General features: G+C 47.0%; 2 protein-coding genes and 1 long non-coding RNA gene across 4 annotated transcripts; 1 reads left to right on the top strand and 2 right to left on the bottom strand.

The window, feature by feature from the left end:
* Positions 1–1,058: 1,058 nt before the first annotated feature.
* Positions 1,059–8,667, bottom strand: LOC114845610 (synaptopodin 2-like protein). 2 transcript variants are annotated; one of them, XM_055504244.1, is made up of 5 exons: positions 8,376–8,667; positions 6,430–6,581; positions 6,069–6,344; positions 5,618–5,982; positions 1,059–4,074 (listed from the first exon to the last, which is right to left on the bottom strand). In XM_055504244.1, the coding sequence occupies exons 2-5, from the start codon at positions 6,477–6,479 to the stop codon at positions 1,568–1,570; spliced, it is 3,198 nt and encodes a 1,065-aa protein (XP_055360219.1). In that variant the 5' UTR covers positions 6,480–6,581; positions 8,376–8,667; the 3' UTR covers positions 1,059–1,567. The 2 variants fall into 2 exon arrangements, with proteins under 2 accessions (XP_055360219.1, XP_028989644.1); XM_029133811.3 differs by lacking the exon at positions 8,376–8,667 and adding an exon at positions 8,038–8,298.
* Positions 8,668–8,815: 148 nt separating this feature from the next.
* Positions 8,816–20,217, bottom strand: glud1b (glutamate dehydrogenase 1b). The gene is made up of 13 exons (XM_029133812.3): positions 19,639–20,217; positions 16,760–16,840; positions 16,543–16,598; positions 15,929–15,992; positions 15,419–15,513; positions 14,844–15,023; positions 13,771–13,908; positions 13,466–13,603; positions 13,275–13,355; positions 12,670–12,793; positions 10,006–10,097; positions 9,796–9,858; positions 8,816–9,700 (listed from the first exon to the last, which is right to left on the bottom strand). The coding sequence occupies exons 1-13, from the start codon at positions 20,033–20,035 to the stop codon at positions 9,581–9,583; spliced, it is 1,629 nt and encodes a 542-aa protein (XP_028989645.1). The 5' UTR covers positions 20,036–20,217; the 3' UTR covers positions 8,816–9,580.
* LOC114845612 (uncharacterized) lies at positions 10,091–11,989 on the top strand. Its single transcript, XR_008693152.1, has 3 exons — positions 10,091–10,305; positions 10,587–10,638; positions 10,761–11,989. It is a non-coding gene; the product is annotated as an uncharacterized LOC114845612 (long non-coding RNA).
* Positions 20,218–20,578: the final 361 nt, after the last annotated feature.

The raw sequence follows: 20,578 nt of genomic DNA, 5'->3' as shown, positions 1-20,578 counted from the left end.
CCCGTCCCTGCACCGGAGGGAGACCAGGCCCACAGCAAACACCACACACTCATATTCTTTGCCTAAGGGCATTTCTGCTTTCGTTGACGTGCTCTCCTCTGTTTTTACATCTCAGTAAACTGAGCAGTGGCAGATAAACGCTTTATCCAGAGGCATCTCCTGTGACACAGGACGAGGCACATCCTCTCCAATCTCCATCACATTGTAAAAAAGCCATCAGAATTAAGGGTTTAGCACCCAGCCAAATAGCAGGAGATTAATGAGACCAAAAATAGGTGAAGCGCGTGTGCGTGCACGCAATTAACCGAGGGATTTAACGGGCAAAACGCAGAGACTGAACGAGAGAGAACTGCAAAAGTAATTTGCTAATAAGGCCGAGAGTTAAAGGAGCCACTTCCTCTATTACTGTAGGTGCAGTCACAGTTAGCGGACCTGAACGGGACTAAAGTTAGCAGCTGAAGTTATCCCTGTCTGTCACCTGATCCCCGTCGGGGTTCAGAGGTCAGACCCGTGGCCACGCTTGGGTTTCGCGGCTCCCAGCTCGTCCGGAGGCCGTCGTTAAACCGCCGCGAGACGAGGCGGGTGAACGCGCGCAGACGCTCTACTACCATGAAAGAATGAGCCATTATTTTAATCTCTCATTAAAATGCATTATAGCATGTGTTCACAAAGGCTCCGGATCATTTCACAAGTGGAAGGTTGACTTATTATGGAGACCTGCTCCTCGGTGATTGTGCATCACTGCTGCGTTAAATGCCACTGATAATAAAGGGATGTAGGATCTGGGATGAGGCAGGAGAGGGCGGATGCCTGGATGGTAAATCCTACAGCGCCTCCATGTGGCGACGGCGCTCCACAGCGTTTCTATGACGTCCTCCTCTTTATGAACGCACTGCACTCGATCCCAATCTGCCCGAATCCCCGGAGAACAATTAAGCTGCTAGTTCGGTTGGTAGATGTCCAGAGGAGAGAAGAAAGGGAAGCCGGGTGGGAGCGAGGTGGCGCTGGGGCCCGGTGTGAGAGTGGGCGGCGCAGGAAGAGACACAATGACAGCGGAGGTGAGTCACGTCTATTTTTATTCAGCCGCTCGGCGTCACGGACGAACGGACGCGTTCGACCGCTCGTCTCATATCGACAGATCAGAAATCAAGTCTGCTGCAAAAAAAGGCCTCGCTTCTGCCTGACAGCTGTGGGAAACGACAGTGAATCATCAAACACAAACAATTAGATACATAACGGACAGACGTGTTATTATTTCTAGCAGGTTCCTCATGAACTCTTCCTGTTTCCATCCTGTCTTTTCACATTCTCTAATCTTCTTTTTTGTTCTCCATCGATGCAGCATTTAGAAAACGTCCTCTCGGTTTCCTCCTCTCCTCTCACTGTCTTTCCCCATTTTTCTTTTATTTTCACAGGTTCACACACTACACTTCCTTTGCAAAATACAATGTAACTGCAACTCTATGCGTACATGCTACTGTATATACAACAGGTGCTACACGTGTGGCCAGAAGCTGCATGATAATGATGCTAACACCGTGTAGAATAACTGCCGGGTCGGACGTGTTCAGTGCAGGGTGGATCCGGGCCGCCAGACACAAGGCTGCGTAAGGCCCAGGTTGGAGGTGCTGAACCTGGGCCTGGGGACCCTGGTCGGCCGAGCGGCGCCGGGAACCTGGCGAGAGGCGTCGGCCGGATCCAGAGGACTGAGGTCCGGGGCGCTCTTGAACGGCCTGCTGGTCTGTGTGGGGCTGGGAGGGCGGAGGCGGGTTGGACCGGGCTGGACTGGGTTCGGAGGAGAGGAGAAGCTAGGCAGCTGGGGCAGCGGGGCCGTGGGGGCGGGAGGTGCTGGGTGAGGCTGCTGGGAGGCGGCCCACTGGGGAGGGGGCGGCTGGGGTTGAAAGGGTGGAGGAGAGGCCACGTCGGAGCGCCACAGCGGCTCCCCGAGGGTTGTGGCCGCCCGGGGGACGATGACTTTGAGGGCGGGTCCCGTTGGAGGCGGCGTGGAGAAGCGCCTCACCTCATGAACCCGCGCCGTCCTCTGGGGGGCGCCCGTCTGACAGGTGGGTGGGTCCTGAGGAGCCCCGCTACCATAGGTGAACAGGGTGGAGCTGAGCTGGTGGGGCTTGTGGTTCATGATGTCCACAGGCTTCACGGCCGCCTTCGGCCCTTTGGGCCTAACAGGACCAGGCTTTGTCGCCTCCGCCTTCTTCTGCGCCTTGGGGGGGCAGGAGGGGGAGAGCAGCGGGTTGTAGCTGATGGGAGGCGGAGCGCGGATGTTGGGGGAGTACTTCCAGGTGGCGGGGAGGGACGGCGTGGGGGAGGGCTCCCTGGTCTGTGCAGGAGAGTACGGCGCTGCGGCGACCGAGGGGGAGCGCTCCACGACGTACCGGTCCATGCGGTTCTGCCGGCGGGCGAACAGCTGACCTCCCTTCCCCGCCAGCTGTGGCGCCTGGGGGGCCTGGGGTTTAGGAGCCACGGGGGGGGGCCTGCATCCGCGCTGAGCCTGCATGAAGTTGCAGGCCTCCGCCCCCAGCCTCAGCCAGTCCTCCTCAGGCCCCGATTCATGCCCAGCCTCCGTGCTGGGAGCGGCCGGGGCCTTCGCGCAGCAACCGTCCATGTTCTGGACCATCGACAGCAAGTCCGGATTGGGGGAAACGTCCCTGTTCTGGACGGAGCTAAACATTGGCTTTTTGTTGCTACGACGACGGGCGTCGTGCAGGATGCCGGTGCGAGCAGCGGGGACGGAGACGCGCTGCTCGCGGGCCACAGGTGAGTCGGCGGCTGGAGCGTGGAGAGGCGATGCGGTTGCCATGGCTACGCTTGTCACGATGGCGTGAGGTTGCTGGGTGGGAGCCGGAGGATGGGGGGTGGGCTGGGAATGGAAGGAGACCTGGGTCAGGTCAGGGGGAAACGGTGGGGATGTGGGAGAAATGCAGTTGGCCGATGGTGGACAAGTAGGAGTGGGAGGAGGTGGACGCGGAGTTAGAGGAGAGAAGGGCTGAGCAGGCGATGGGCAAACTGGTGGAGAGAAAGGAGTGGAGGTGGCAGCAGGAATGGAGGGGGGAGACGTGAATGGCTGAGGATTTGCAGGAGGATGGATGAAAGGTGCAGAGGAGAAAGAGGGAGGTGAGAGAGCGGAAGGGGGGGTGGGAGCAGGACGGGGGGCGTGGCTGTTGCTCCTCGGAGGGATGTACAGAGACGTGCTGGACACCGCTCTCCTCGCATCCGGTGCTGGTGGATGAGTGGGTGCGATGGTCACCATAGAAACCGCTGCCACCGGCTCAGCGGCGGCTGCCGGTTTGGGTTGGGGGGGGCGGAACATCACGGAGGTTACAGTGGCCCGAGGCGGGGAGGGGGCCGGGGTGAAGGGGCGGGCGGTGCGGTTCAGGACGCCCGGGTTCGGACCGAGGCCGGCGTGCGGGTCTGGGTTTGTGCCGGCGCTAGGACCGGGGTAGGCGCCTCCGTGCTGCCCATTTTGACCCGGCGGGCTCAGGACGACGCTGGCCCGGCTGACAGCCACGGACCTCCCGTTGGGCAGCGCCACCGCCGGAGGGGACATCGGAGCGGAGCGGCTTCTGTCTGGCTGCTTCGTGGCGTTCTCCTCCAACGCTAGGCTCGGACTGAAGGGGGGGACGAGGCCTGCACTCTGATAGGCTAAGAGGTCCGGCCCCGGGCTCTGATTGGTTGCTGCTTTTGTGGGCGTGGTGGGTGTGTTTGAAGGACAGGCAGAGCTTCTCCTGTCCAGCAGGTCCAGATACCCGCTGTCCCACGTCGAGTCAAAGGACGCCGAGAACCCTCCTTCATCAACCTCTGATCCGCTCAGGATGGAGCTCCCTCCTTCCTCCTCCGTCTCACCTCCCGTCTCCCCCTCTGTCTCCTCTCCTTTGTCCCCTTCAGCTTTCCCGAAGCAGGTCAGCGTGTACTTCTTGGCCCTCTGCCGGCGCTTCTTGAACATCAGCACCCCTTTGGAGTTGGGGTTGGGCGCGTCCGTCAGCAGAGACGCAATGGAGCGGCATTTACTGCGCGCCTCCTTCACCTGCTTCTCCACCACACTCTCCCCACGCTGCAACTCTGCAAGAGAGAGAGAGAGAGAGAGAGAGAGAGAGAGAGAGGAAAGTCTGATTGAGAGACGAATGACAGTAAGACATAACAATGCGCCGGTTCACGGATGGACAGAGTGAGAGGCGCTATCACAGCGAGGAGCTCAATGAGGATTAGCAGTGACGGACAGGAGGGTGTGCTGTGGAGCCGGAACACAAAGATCCGTTGACCGTGTCTTTTATTTTAGCATCACATCTCATCACATAAATATCCTCACTACTATAACTATAGTTTGATGCTGTCACTGCATGTTCTGCTTCACTTTAGGTCAAGATTAGACTTGATGGTTCGCTTTGGGAGCTGGATATTTATCCTGTCAGGCTCATGTTGGTTGTGAATTAGCTCTTCAAAAAAGGTTTGCGGCTCAACTTAGTCACATTGATTCATCCTCTTGGGACCATGAATACTGTATTTGCGCACAGTCAATCCATCCATCTGAGTTATTTAAATCTGAATCTAACAGACTTCATCCTGATTACAATCCAGGGTGACTACAGTATAAACACACATGTTAATATAACATAAACATTGTAGATACGAGTACAACAACTTTGTCCGATCCTCACAGAGAGAAACAAAACAATTGCTCTTAACATGAAAAGGTTGTAGTGGGTCTTACCTGCGTACACAGTGTGTGTGACTGCCTGTCCCCCTATGTCTGAACCTGACCGAGTCGTGAGGTCCCTCATCTCGTCGGACCCTCCCACACCCACCCTCTCTGGGCCCAGTGCCGCTCTGAGTGGGGCAGCGTGTGGTCACTGTCGTCCAGCTCTGCCCTCAGGCCACAGCCCATGTAAAGACCTTTGTCTCTGTCCGGCCCAAATCAACACATGATGTCAAGCCACTATTCCTGTCGGTCTGACAGGCATCAAACAGCTGTCAGGTCTCACACACACAGGGACGGGACGGGACACCCCTCGCCACAGGGTATTTAGTCAGCAGTCTGTGTGTATGAGTTCATAAACCCACTTATAGGTTCTGAGGGAAGCATGGTCATAACCCCCTGCTGTGACAGAGGGGCGAATTATCCCACATCTAAATGCATTTGGAACATTAGAAAGAGCTACTAGTCGGTGCAAAGATATTCAGTGTGAGCACCTGATCATTAATACTCTGCCTTAATTTCTCAGGAATAATCACGATTCTTATATATTTTCTTCACAAACAGCTGGTGGTAAAATACAGACACATACATAACAGCACTCGTATGCGTAGCTCAGAGGTTCAGCAGTGTGGCCTGTAAGTCAGCGCTGGGTCCAGTCTGCCATTTAGAAGCTTTAATAGCTATAAATACAGCCAGTGAGTCGAATGCTCAGGATACTGACAGATGAGAGAGACCACTGCTTCAGGGGGCAGGACAGGGACGGAGGAGCTCAGTGGAAACCCTCACCCCACTGTCACCAGCCTGGGAATGTAACTGGATGCTGCAGGTGTTGGACATAACCACTAGGGGGCACCAAAGCCCGCACTTGTATGCATTGCTAGTCATTTCTGCTACTTCTCGTCTACTTACTGGCCTGTCGTGCTTTGTCCATGTATGTGGTGCAGAGCTCATCGCTGACCGGGGTCTGCTGCGGCCCCACCATGGGCACCAGGTGTTTACTGGACCCCAGCATCAGAGCCTCTTTCGCCCGTTCAGGAGACACGAGGGGCGGGCAGCTCGGCCCGGGGCCACCTCCCGCCTCCTGGAAGCCACTGTCCCCCTCGCCCTCCGCTTCCCCCGGGCTCTGGTCGGGGGTGGGCGTCAGCGTGTGCGCGGGAGCGCTCCACTCCGCGTGGAGGGGCTGGTAGAGGAGCTCTTGGCGTGGAACGCCCACGAAACTCTGACCGTCCCAGTGGCCCTGCAGGGAGACTGCTGCATCCGTGGCGCTCTCATACCTTAAAGCAAGGAATAATGCATCACTAGTCACCTCTATATGCATAGATCTCAACCTTTGACCCTGGGAGGTCAAACTACCCGTTACCCGCTCATCTCTGAGGCCTCCTCCTCGTCCTGGTTGCCATAGCGAGCGGGTGAGCGTGCGTGAGGGGGCGTGCGCCGCTGGCGCCGCTGCGTGTGCGACTGTGTGTCCGCGTCGCTGTCCGTCTCGCCGTAGTAGGCCTCGCTGTCGGGCGGAGACGTGATGTCTCTGGCCAAGCCGGTGGGCGAGAGGACGGAGGAGCGATGGGAATGCAGGGGGGTCGTGGGGGGAGACGGGACCCCGGTGGAGGAGCAAGTGGCAGAGTGGAATCCTGAGGCCCTGCAGACGCACAGACAGGAGGGTCTCGTCAACGCGGTCAGAGTGTGTGACGTATGTAACAGTAACAGGATGTGCACGTTGTGACCTTTTGACCCTCAGGGTGAGCGTCGCGCTCTGTGTGTCGATGAGGCTCATGGCCTGAGCGTGACTGAGCTCGGAACACGTGTGGTCGCCAATGGCAACCAGTTCATCGTGCTCCCGTAGCCCGGCTCTGCACGCTTTGCTGCGCCTGCGCACCTGTAGAGCAGAGAGAGATTTCATAAACACATAAAACCAAATTAGGTATAGTTTATTACTGATTATCTGCATCTGATATTTTGTAAATGGCTGATAAGTGTTGGACCACAGGCAGCCATCGCTGTTCTGTAGTATCAAAATAACTGTTGAAGTCAGCAGCTGTTTGGGGGGGTTGCTAAGAGACGACGTCATAGGATAATTCAGGAAGGATATCTGTGGGGGGGCAGACGGGATGTATGGGAAGGTGAGTATTCCAGTTTGCTGCAGAAGGAGCAGACCCCCCCCCCCCCGTCTGACCTTATCGCTGCTCAAACCCAAAATGTCAACTCAAACTCTCGGGAGGACGCAGCGTTTGCGTTTCTCCGCAGCTCTCGACCCACGAATCCAGCAACAGCTCGCACACAAGGACGAAGTGCCCGCGTTTGTACTGGCGCAGCACGGGTGAACATCATGAAAGGGAGCGTCTGAACAGCTGCATGGCCAGACCGGAGCAGGGGGCATGTGTGCTATTCACCATATGCTCCCTCGCACCCAAAATAAAAGCTCCCGGGAAAATCTACCACATTCCGTCACAGACGGAGTCAGACATGAGCCGGCGGGTTGGAATGCTTGTAGGAAAAACACTTGTGGTGGAAGAGGAAGTAAACATTTGAGAAGAGCACATTTGAGTGTTTTTGGGTCCAAACAGGGAGGATTGTTCCACGCTCTGCTTCCGGCTCCTCTTAAATGAGCTATTCTGATCCCTGAGCTGGGACTCTATTCCCAACAGGGCTTATCTGAGCTATGTGCAGGTTGTCCACATACACCGACACCAGGAGGAGCACAGGGATCAAACCCCTTTTAAAGGTGACCTTATCTGCTCCAAAGTCCTGGATAAAGACAAGCCTCCGGTGCCAGAGACACGCCGCCTCCATTTGAATCTCAGGTTATGACAGCTCATAGGTGACTGGCCAACTTTTAACATCAGCGAGACCAAGGTCACATTCCTCCTCTCCAGAATAGCTTCTCTGATTAGAGAACATTCTGCCCTGTCGACAAATAAACACAGACGCAAAAAGGTTTTGGAGAAGCCAAAGTGAAACAGAGTCATCCATCATTGTGGCAAAGAAATATGTGACAATGTTGAGTCTGACACCGAGTTGTTCTCTGCTGTTCACATTCATTCATCCGTATGCGAGCTAACACTTATACTGTGAGTGAACCAATTTAAAAGCAGGAACCGGAGGACACCGTGGCGAAACCCGAGTCGAGATCAATCCCACAGACACGTCTCCTGCTGTTCACCAACACAAACTCAACCTAGTCACATTAAAAGGAGGTGGAGCTGATTTGGATTTCAGATAGAAGCATGTCCACCAGAATAAATCCTCAGTTCAGCGACGGTGGCCGATTATTTTTAGATGGCTCCGTTACTTGCTTGCTAATAAAGTCTATGCACACACAGGCTCCACTGTACCTTGGCCACCTGTAGCGGCTTCTGCTGGTCGGCTCCTCCTTGCAGCCTGAAGCCCCACGGGGCTCCTCCCGAGAGGGAGACCTCCATCTCCTCCGCTACCATCCCGCTGTGTGTAGGATGTAAAGGCTGCTCTGCTTCACAGTATCAATGAGCGAGTGTGTGAAGCTCTGACTCCATGACCACAGCAGCTCACTCCACCCACGAGGAGCCAGAGGGTGGCTGGCTTTCATCGGCCCGCGCCGGAATGCTGTGTTGGAGGGTGAACGGTGTGTGTGTGTGTGTGTGTGTGTGTGTGTGTGTGTGTGTGTGTGTGTGTGTGTGTGTGTGTGCAGCCTCACTTGTATACAACACTTGCCATGTCACTCTGAAGCACCATGTACAGGACGCAATGCTTGCTGATATACCGTCCCAAAATAACCACTCCCTCTCCAGCTGGCCCTGTTCTCTTTGACCCCGTCTGGAAGAAAGGTCCAGATATACAAATAATAATCATCTGTCCATACACAGTGATTGTTATCCCACAGTTAACAGTTCTTTATTAGGAACCACTATCTTCAAATATGTGTATCTTAGCATAAAGCTTGGATTCTTACAATAAACAAAACAAGATCAATTATTAATGGTTTTGTTTCTTGATTGACCATTTACTTCAAATGAATTAAACTGAACTGTTACCTACAATAACAAACCACAATTTACATAATAAAGAAAAAGACACAAGGAAAAACACCTCTTTGACCTATATACTATACTATAAAAATAACACATCAGGCTCATGAAGCATTTATTTTTTATTTTATTTGTTTGCAAAAAAAACTTTTTTTTTTTTCAAATAATATGAATGTTATGGAAGTGGACGGTTGAAACAGAGGAGATTTTAAGTGGGGGGCAGGGTCACAGTGACTCCTCACCCTCTCTCCTCCTTGGCCAGTGGAAGAGAAAGGAGAAGCTGCATTTGAGATGAAGCAATGGACACCGTAGAAAAAGAGATGTGATGAGGAGCAGGAGGCATCCATCAGAATGATAACTAGAACCGTAGCTGGGAATCCTAAACCATGGCAACTTCACTAAACTTTACACCTGAAACAGAACTCAGGAATAATAATTAGAGGTTAAATCTAAACATTTATAATTCAATAATCTCTCTTTTAGAGCAGACCTCTTTCTGAAATAAGGCATCTGTAGTGTGGTCATCCGCAACAATCACAACAGGACGGTCACATGTATTCAGCACTGAGAGCTTGGCTGCCAGTCAACAACATGACAAACATTTATACACATGAACAGGTTCTGTCTTTCTGAAGATCTAGCTCCTAAAATCACCTGAGGCAAAAGCAAGAACAGGGTCTTTTTAAAAATGAAGGGAATTAGTCTAGTGCAGCACAAAGATCACAGGATAAATACCAGGCTAGCCACTGCTGCGCTGTACGTGTGAAGGAACGGAAGGGCAGCGGTAGACAGCGATGCACTTGAAAAGAAGGCAGGAGAGCAGGATCGGCAGCATGACGGTGGAGGGAGTGAAAGGTGAGTCATGCTTGGTCGTTTATGTGAAGGTGAGCCCAGCCTCGTTGTAGACTTTAAAGACCTTCTCGATGGCGTTGACGTACGCGGCCGTCCGCAGGTCCAGGCCCAGGTTATACCTGCTGGCCGTGCGCATGATTTGCTAAAAAAAAACAAAAGGCAGAAAACACTGTGTTACATTTGTTCCCACACGTTAAAAGTTCCTTTTGAGAGCTTTATTGTACTTTGTTGACTTACCCGGGCAGACCTCTCCATGGTGTAGGCTAGGCCAGAATGCACAATATCCTTCTCAGAGGCACCCTGCAAAACAGCAACATCATCACCAAGATGAATGATTGTCATTTGTGTAATCATCCTGAGAGATTTTTATTCTTAGTCAAACACTGGATCTATTGTCTATGAATTACAAAATGTGAATTACTTATGGGAAAGAAAAACAGTACTTACAGCAATTCTGGCTTGGAAGTCAGCTGTAGGGACAATAGGAATGGGCCCTCCCTGCTTGCCAAACTTCCTCTCTAAACTCTCCTGCACAGACACTAAAGGCAAAACACAGCGGAAGAAGAAATGAGACAAAAGAGGTAGTGATGGTGGGAGGAGGCCGTCTTCAGATGGACGTGGCTATTAATGATGCTTTCCTATAGTTTCGTTTCTACAGAACAGAAACTACACACTGTGTAGTCAATCCCCACAAACAGTGAACACAGCAACTGCAGCACTGCTCCCGTCAGAACCTCCACTAACTGGGTAAGAAGCCTGTTTCTGTCCTAATTCTTTTAGACACGTGACAAATATTTATACCACTGTTTTAAACTTTACTTGCAGATTTTAAAAGTAGTTTATTCATGTATACACTTTAAACCTAGAAATGCTTGTGGGTTCTGAGAAATGGGGGGCAGTGCCCACCAGTGTCTGGTCTGATTAATTTACTGTTAAGTAAATATTGATATAGAAATTCTGACAGGAAGATGGGAGATGCTGCCGTGTGAAGCTCGAGAGGCATTTAAACTTTTTTTTCCCCCCCAAAGTCCAGACTGAGAATCAACCATCTTGACTAATAGACACCCAGAGACATTCAAGGTGACACACACACACACGCACGCACGCTAAATGCTAAATGCACAATATATTTATACTAAATCTACTACTGTTGATTAGTTGTGCCACAAAAAAGCCCCAACAATGCTTATTGTTTCATACAGATGGCTGCTCGTCCTTTTGACTATACTGGGCGTGTCTCAACGTATCAGAAGAAAAAATTTAAAAAAGAAACTCTGCATTCACATCCAGATGAACTTTTTTATGATGTAAAACAAACTACTACTGCTACTACTACAACAACAACAAAAAGCAACTTGATTCTCTTTACTGAACATAAAGAGAGCTGGAGACAGGCAATAGTTGCAGAATACCCTGACCACGAGGAAGTCGAACTACCCATGGTCAAACTTGGGCTCAAAAGCAAAGGAACTGTTTGCATATACCACAATGGGATGATTGTCATTCATGGTTCAAAACAAAAACTTGATAATTTTGAGGTTGATTTCAGAAGATTGGATGAGCACATGAGACAACTGAGAGTGGAGGAATAATGACCCTGGTGCCTGATTCTCTAGGGAGGAATGATATTTAAATTAAAGATGATATTTAAAAAAGAAAAAAGTTAAATATTTTAAAGTTTTGATGAAAAGAAACCAGATAATAAGGCTCTTTATGCATAAAAAGCATAACTGACTTACAGTAAGGCTTCCTATCATTTTAACGGTTTAAAAAAAAAAAAAATCTTAGTGATTACTGTATTGTTATTTGAAAACAAATCATCGTTTTTTGGCATTCCTCTCCTATTCGTTTTAGCTACAGATAACATTCAAATATCAAACTGTTCAGCTACATAAAGAGATGTGTGGATCTACTCTATTTTCCCCTTTTATTTAGACATATTCCGCTATATATGTATGTTTCAGCATTCAGCATTATATGCAGATCTTTAGCGCAATACATTATGGGTACTGCACCATAAGAGAAACTGGTATAAGGAGTGACCCATGATTGATAAAATGATTTTGCATTAAAATTTATGACATTTACATCAGAGCCGTACCTTTCAAACTGTTGCAACTTTCAGCTTTTTGTTAAATTAATAATATCTTAAATATGATAATACTATTAAGCTTTTATACAAAATTAATTTGCATATTTTGTACTTTTTCTCATATAGCCATATTCAGTTGTTCCCTTGTATTAACCACTTTTAGCTGTTGTTTAAAATGTTTAAGCTTCTCTTGGGGAATAAATTCAATATCATAGCATTCAGCATTTTATGCAAACTTACTGTGTAATTGTGGGCACCCTAACAGAAACTGATGTAAGAAGGAGTAATGTTTGCAATGTCCAATAAAAAAGTTTCTGCATTTGAATATTTACCTTTGCATCTGGTCTACGCTGGTCTGGTCTATAGACTTTCAGCATTTTGTTTAGTTAATAATATCTTATGTTAATATGCTAGCATTTACACCGGTATTTCCCTATTCAGAGGAAGTTCTTCAGCTTTGTCTTCTATCAGCTGTAATTTCCTGTGGCTAGTGTAAATCCTTGACTCTGGAGATGGAGACCAGGTTTCAAATCTCATCTGTGGTACAGTACCTTTACACATTCAGTCCTTAATATAACTACTTTGATGCTTCACATACGTAATTCAATTCAATTTATTTTACTTTACGTTATATCATAAATGTTTCAGTAGTAAAAAAAAATAATAGTTAGGTTTTCCAAAAGTATGTGTTGCTTAGAGGAGAGATCAGTAGCCATTGTGGTGGAGTGATTAAGGTGCTTGACTCAGGGCCCTGAAGACCTGGATTAGATTCCCATTTAGGATTTGCCTGTTAAAAAGAATCCTTCTAAATTTAGCAGTATTTTAATGTTTCCCCTTTCAGCAAGAATCAAAAGGGTTAGAAAGAGAGAGTATTGTAAAAATAATTATTTTTATATTCAACAGTTTCTGTTTTTTGGGCACATTCAGCTCCGGTTCCAGCCTGTTTGTAAAATTTATTTTATTTGAAGAATGTACTGACCCTTCAAAAAACAGATTAGTAACAGCAGTCTTGTACTCACTGAGCAGGTGGTAGTTTGAGTCTCTCTCATATTTGAAAGCCAGTCTTCCATAGCTCACATGATTGAGATTCTTCAGCCACTCAAAATATGAAACGGTCACACCACCAGCGTTCAAGTACATATCCTGCAAGATGAACACATTACATCTGGATGTTTAGAAACATATTTACTCTGTTTGGATTCCAAGTTTTGTCTGTACTGCAAACATATCTTAAGCAATAAAATATCCTGGTGCCTTTGAGTTGTCTACAGTGCAGTGAAGACAGTTAGGGAATGAAACCTAAAAAATAGCAATGATGTTTCAAGGGTAGTGCACAGAAATGTTTACATAAAGACGGAATGTCTATTGATGCCAAAAGTTGTGACGGATACGAGAGCAAATGATTGTATTTATGAATGAAATAATTCCCAAAGCTACAACATTAGGTCACACTCAAAACAGCCTGGCATCTTAGTTGATCAAGTTATTTATCAGCAGCCTCATTGGTTAACATATTCTCCTTACTGATATATTTAAGAATATTATTACAAAGGAAACAACTGAAAAAATAGCCTAATATCCAGTGTAATTTGTAGCTGTAAAAAGAAAAGGTTATTTTTCTTACAGGAATAACCATGACGTTGTTCTCTAAGAAGATCTTGTCAGCATCTGGGGTTGTGGGACCATTGGCACCTTCAGCAATGATCTGGGACAAGAAAAACAATCATGAAATACCATCACTGTGACCCGGCCATCTTGTAGTAACTAGAGTGCACTGGATCCAAGTGCCTTGTTTGAAGCAAAGGCATGGTTTACCTTGGCCTTAATCCTGGGGGCGTTGTGACGAGTGAGCTGCTTTTCTCCAGCAGCAGGGATCAGGATGTGACAGTCAGCTTCCAAAATGTTCCCATCATAGGGTTTAGCTCCTGGGAAGCCCACAATGGTGCCATGTTGCTGCATGAGACATACAAGTTTAGAAAAATGTATACGCTTACCAGAAGTAATCAAATAATTTGACAGAAATTGTGGTAAATGAGAAAGAATGTATGATCTAAATTTATCTAAATTAAGAAGAGTCTGAGTAAATACAAGCTATGAAGAGATGAAGACTGTGCTGGTACCAGTTTGTAGTCCTCCAGCTGCTTGGGGTCGATACCCTCTGGGTTGTAGATGGAGCCATCAATCTCACCAATGCCCACACACTTTGCCCCGAACCTGTGCAGGTACCTCATGGAGTGGAGACCCACATTACCAAAGCCCTGGGAACAGTCACAGCAGTAAACCAGTTAAGACTCTAGTATTAGACTAGTATAGTGCCATTTTACATAGAGTAGCAATACTCTGCCGCCTCCATGTGGACAGTTCACATTATAGCATGTCACTTATTTTCAGCTGTTACTTTGAGAAGAAAATAATAAGAATTTGTTCATTTTATTTTATGCAATAAAAAAAGTTGAAATTATTACTGAACAAAAAATGTTTTACACACTGTGCCACTAGCTCAGCAGTAACAGAACTGCAGTTTAACGTGGGTATAAGGAGTTGGCATCACCTCCTCAAAGAAAAACAAGTGTGATACATAATTGATCTGAATACCATGATAGAGATCTGTACATGGGCTTCTCACTAAATAATCTCTAAGAAAATCTCATCTCAGCGTAGCATAATCCTCAGACACACAGAGGGATTAGCTTTTTGAACATTTACGTCACAATTCAACTGTTTCTCAGCAACGCCACCATGAAGTGTCCACAAGCATCACACCCTTTTTTAACACTACTCATTGTGTCTTTACCATTCCTCAATTTGCCTGAAGCATTGATTGAGACATGAGTAGACCTTGTGTGACAAACGGAAGTGAGACTGCTGCGTATACTGCTTTTTGACTTTTCATTTCCACATGCACACATCTCCTTTTGTAGATTTATAAAATGCTTGTAAAAGCAAAAGTAGTAGACTTCTCCCAAAGGCCTTTAGATCAGTCTGGATTTTCTTAGTTAAATTACCAACTCACAATGAGTTGTGAGATGTGAAGCTGCTACATGTTTGACATGAAGCGATCAGGGCTAGGGAAAACAGATGGCATGGCTCTGATTAACACACAGCTCTAAACCCTTTAGCATCTGTAGTGTGGTTTAACTCTAGGGTCTCTCTCCTTATATTTAACATCATACTGCTATCAAACTACACATACCTGGATGATGAAGGTCTTGTCCTGGAAGCCAGGGGTCAGGCCCAGCATGCTCATATAGGACGCCTCACTGATAAAATTCTCAATGCCATGGAAAACTCCACGACCAGTGGCCGAGATACGCCCGTGGATTCCTCCCTGGCTGATGGGCTTTCCCGTCACACACGCATGAGCGTTGATGTCCTGCACACATGAAGCATTGTACACACAACTATTATCACTGCTCTTTTTTTGTTTCCTAGTCTTTAAAACAGGGCTGAGACATCTAGAACCAGCATCTAAAGGCAGTTCAGAAGTCACATGCATTACAGTACCATTAAAATCAAATGCAACATACAGATCCTCTAGCTTTGGTTAAATAAGGCCTGTCTGACAGGTCTGATGAGAGAATTATTAACTGAGCACACACAGGCTTCGTTCCACAGGCTTGGAATACACAAGAGCAGGAATGTTTCCGTAGTGGGCAGGGAAGGGAGAGGCAGGAAACCACTAGTCATGGCTTACATGAGTCACTCCTTGTTTGAAATTTGTCCTGTTTGAAAGTAACACAAATTAGTTGCATGTGTCTGAGAACTTACAGTGTGTGCAATGGTGTTCGCATACGTGTCGGCAATCCAGGACATTTCCCTCTCTCCTGTGCTCATGTCTGGGGCTGGGACATCGATGCCAGGTCCTGGTGCACAAAGACAGGTAGAAGAGCAAGAGGAAGAGTGGGAGAGTTGAGTAACACATGCTAAATATGAATAAACAGTAGGTCATTAATATTACAGATTTGTCTTGTATCATATGTACATGCTCCCTCGAGGGCCTCGTTTTCTGGAACAGGGTCCAGAAACAGAAGCTGGCATGCAGAGGTGGGGGATGGGAAAACTGTTAGACCACGTTTCTCAACAGGGCGTTTTTCCACATTACACTTCGCTGAATGAACAAGGCAGCGATAAGGGCATTGGTCGGGCTTTACCTCCAGAGGGAACCAAAACTAAAATGTCAATGTACTGATACCAGAAAGTATCAAATCTCATTATGTGTTTGATGTAAACACATTAACATGCAGCAACACATTTCCAAGATTACAATGTACAACCCACCAATGAATCCCTTCTTAGCCAGCTCAATAGTGAATCTCCTGGTTATCTTCTCCAGCTCATTGTCCTGCAACAGACAAAGACCAGTGTGAATGGAAAAAAAAACCCTACTTTCCCCAAACCAAAGCGTCTCTTGTAAAGCAGATGTTTCCACCACATATTAGAACGACACTTCCATTAATGACCCTTTAATCTCACAGCAGATAAAATCCTTGTAAACAAACCACATACTAACAGAGAGAACAGACACTTATACTTTTCTATCTGAACCTTTACTCAAAGTGCAGTTTTTCCAGATGTTGAAAAATAAAAATGTCAGATTTGCTATAGGTTTCAACAACTGAATGTTGCATTTGTTTTTTTGTAAATACTCTTTCATTTCATTCAACATTGCCTTTTGAGGGGACAAACAAACGCAAAACAGAGATTCTGCATTCTTATGTGAGTGAATCATCCTCTGAATTTGTTTAGATGTGAAAAGAGGCCAAGTAAAAGTACAACACAAAACTCTCCAGTTGCTGCCAGCCTGCTGAGAGTGCAGAGCTCAGTGTGGGCATGCTTTCCTATATGTATTAAAGAATGTCATGTCTACGTGAGTGTGGCATATGCAGACTCACAGAATAATTCCTGGGATTTATCTTGACTCCAGCTTTGGCTCCTCCAAATGGCACATCTGGAGCAGAAAATTGATGAATTAATCTCAATGGAAAAAAACAACTGTAGGCAAAATAACTACTGAGCACCTGTATCGTTTTAACACAACAAACACATGTGAGTGTGTGTATGGAGAGTGTAGAAAATCAGCGAGGGGCTCTGTGGGAGGCCAATTCTTACCGACAACAGCACACTTGTAGGTCATCAGAGAGGCCAGAGCTTTGACCTCATCCACTGACACATCTGTGCTGTAACGGATACCTGAGGGGGCACACACAGAATGGAAGGAGGTGTTTAACGGTGAACAAATGAAACAAATTCCAACAGGCTACAGATTTTGTCTATACTGGAATCTATGTTTATACGATATCAGGCCAAACTAAAACTCTGTACAGCTCAATAGCAGAAATAGGAAATGATTACTAGCAGTAAAACTGGAAGGGTGAACTAATTAGTACTGTATGTTCATTTGAACAGGCCAAAGATCGCTCATTGCATCCGCTAGGTTAATCAGATGGGTTGGTGGAAAATGAATTAACCAATCCCAGCACTCCTTTCTGACCCCAGCCCTTCTTCCTGGATCAGCCCATGTGCAGGGTAACAGGAGATCGTACAGTCAGCTGTGCATTCAAGTCACACTAACCATCTTGTGGGCACAGTGTACGTGAGATTGCCCAGAAACCAAATATAGAACATCCAGAGCACGCAGAGAAACCCAACAGCGTCATGCACAAAGAGGGGACTGCAGGTTTGTTTGAGAGAAGGAAAACACAATATTCACGATTTGACAAACTACAGCACAAACACAGGAAGCCCCCAAAAAATGTGTGAGTCAGTGTTATGCAAGTAAAGGTTCACACATCACACAAGCAAGCTGGATACTTAATAGTACTGCAGGGTTGTCTCTGCCCGTTTCCATTCATGCAAAGATCAACAAAGCTACAGAGGACAGGCTCCAACCCTCTGATCATGTTAGCAGAAAAAGCCAGGCTGTCTACCCAACCCCCACAAAATTATCCATTTATCCACCCAGCCATCAGCCTACCACGGCAACAAGAACCAAAACATAGCTGTAAACACATTCCTCTGAAGAGGGGAGCGAGGTTCTGACTAAACTGAACCACCACTGTAATTCAGAGATTCTGCAGCAGTCATATTAGCTTAGCACATATATTTTATGGACCAAGCTGCTTAAGAGCCTCACTTAGGATCCAGTATGTTTACTTTGGTACATTGATATGGTTTCCACATGACAACAGCAACATGAAATGGCCCAAAGATGTACTCCACTTCTCCACAGACAGGACAATGAGTATTTCGGATATTGAACAAAAGTACTTTTGAACCTAAAGATGTGCAAACAACCACTGTGTTAATGCACCATGTTATTTTTTGAGCTAAAATGCTTTTGTCATTATCAGTAAAGACTGTGGTCCAATCAAAGGCACTCTGTTCCTCTGTGGGGCTCTCAAAGGGATGTATGCACAGCACATGCCCACAAAAACAGCCTTTGCACTTTGTAGTTTGATCTGGACACAGTCAAGGATCTATTGCCTGTAGCAATGATTAAACCCAGAGATAACAGCACCTCTCACTACCCTCTTATCACTATTAGGCAGGGATTAAACTGGTATAAATGATCTATGCTACTTACATGCACTCAAAGCAAAGATTTGTGCAAACTGAACATCTGTTTATGTTCAATGCAATATAATATCTAGGAGAATCACTTCTCATCACACAAGCTGTGTGATCAGTGTGAGAGAAATACATCTGACATCTGAATTAGCTAAATAAGTCAGTTTCGTTAATGCTCAGTTCTTGGGCTTTTATGGGATCATTGATCCACCGGTAATAATGTTATCGATTTTAACTATAATGCTTCTCCTCATAACAAGCTGAAGAGTCTGAGGTATTTAACCATTCATACACTGGGCATCGAATTATTAACATCAGGTAGTTTGAGAGGACAAACCAGCAATGAGTATTTTACACTTTTAATGACACAAGTCTGTTATTGTACAGATGCTGAGTAGCAGTATGTATGCACATGCTATTTGTGGCAGGTGAAGTGGACACAATGTTGACACCAGGTGCATATCTGCTTTGTGCTACTCAAACATGGCCTCTGTCTCGCTGACAGGCCAGCAGGTCTCTTTCCACGGTGAATGCTGTCCTTCCATGGGACCCTCCCCCACCTGTCACACTTGTGACAAATAGTAGAGCCTGGAAATGCAACCACCCCCTGTCCGAACTATCACGCCTCTTCCTACACATCATATCCTACACACAATATACCCAGAGTTCAATGCATCAGCAGCGTGTTCAGAATCGTGAACTTTTAAAGGCTTCCAAAGAGAACAGATCATGTTGGTATATTCTACCCAGGAATTACACTCAACTCTGCCAGCACATAAAGCACCTATATGAGAATGACTATTTGACTGTAAATTTGTGATAATGTCATAATGTGTGCCGTGGTTTGAAACTTTACTGGGTCTGTATGTGGACCGGTCACCTGAAAGAACAGTCCCAAGCCTCAACAGGCCTTTTCTGTCTCAACATGCTGCTGACAAACCCCACAGAATAATAGATAAATGGAAGAAATTTTAAGTCAAACAATTAAAATGTTTTATCTGGATCATTTATATAAATAAACTATATTGGTTATATTGGCATTATACGATTTGTTTTGTATGACAAACAACCAAAAAGATGGATTCAAAAGCAGTCAATTAACTATGGAAGGGATGCTTCATTGCTAGCTTGCTGCTAGCCTGCAAGCTAACAATCTAAAGTAGCAATACAGGCTCATGTGAGCAGGAAGGTCACTAAATTGCAGAACAATTACAGAAAACAAATCAAAAAGGCAACAATTAAAACATTAGAGCGAGAGGTTAGCCAATATAAGACTGGCACCGTTGGGCGTAACAGGAGACAGCAGGAGCAGCTGTTGACATGCCTGGTGTTTGTGTCTGTAATTAGCTAACAGTGCTGCTACCTAAAGCTAACTGTAAGTTAGCCGTTATCGTAGACGGCTGGTCGGGCTCGTTTCTTACCGCCTTTGCATGGCGTCCTGTGCTGGCTGTGCTGGGCACGGTAGCCCTCCACCACCTCCCACTCCCCGTTATCCCTCTTGATCGGGAAAGACACGCTCAGGACGTGATTGCAGGGCTTGATGATGCGCAGGATTCCCCGCACACGGTTCCGCTTCTGCTCCGGACTCTCCCGGATCTTCAGATCCTCCACCAGCTTGTCCTCCACGATGGTGGCGCCGCGGTCGAAGAAGCCCTCGACCATCTTGAAGAAGTTGGGGTCGTCGGGCTTGTTCGCGGCGTCCGCATAGTGACGGACCCGCATCAGGGACGAGGACACCGGGAGAGCGGAGTCAACGCACCCCGACGCCAAGGCGCTACCCGCAGAGCGGCTAAGCAGCTCCCCAAAATACCGATACATGACTAAACACTAGCTAACCGTGCAACGAAATAAAAAATACAACAAAAAGGCGACTAAACAACAAAAACGATGGGGGGTGACGACAGGAGAGAGGGCAGCAGCTTCTCACCGTGTCCCGTCCTCTGGCCGAGTGGGAAATGGCATGCTGAGTCAGTTTGCTTTAAAAGGCAGCACGAGCCAAGGAAGGCGAGCGGCGGGGCTCCCGGGCACGCACGCGGAAGGGGAGGACCAACGGACAGACACGCGCCCGTGCCAACTGACAGCGCGCGCTCCTCTATCTACATATCCATCTATTCAATATTCTACGCCAATTAGTCCTATTTTTGATGAATTATTAGCAATAGTTAATAATATGTTATAGTGTAATAATATGAATTAATTTGAAAGCTATCCAACAATAGTCAAAGTGACTTACGTCATAATTATCCTGTTAGATACACAATGTAAATCATCACTACATCAGTCCACCGTTACTAGCGGCAGCATTAATGCAATACGAATCTGAATCCAACTAAACAAATGTGAATCTTTTACACATTTTAA

This window comes from Betta splendens, chromosome 19 (assembly GCF_900634795.4).
Source record: "Betta splendens chromosome 19, fBetSpl5.4, whole genome shotgun sequence".
Taxonomy (NCBI): Eukaryota; Metazoa; Chordata; class Actinopteri; order Anabantiformes; family Osphronemidae; genus Betta; species Betta splendens.
This window is presented reverse-complemented; position numbering and strand designations above follow the sequence as displayed.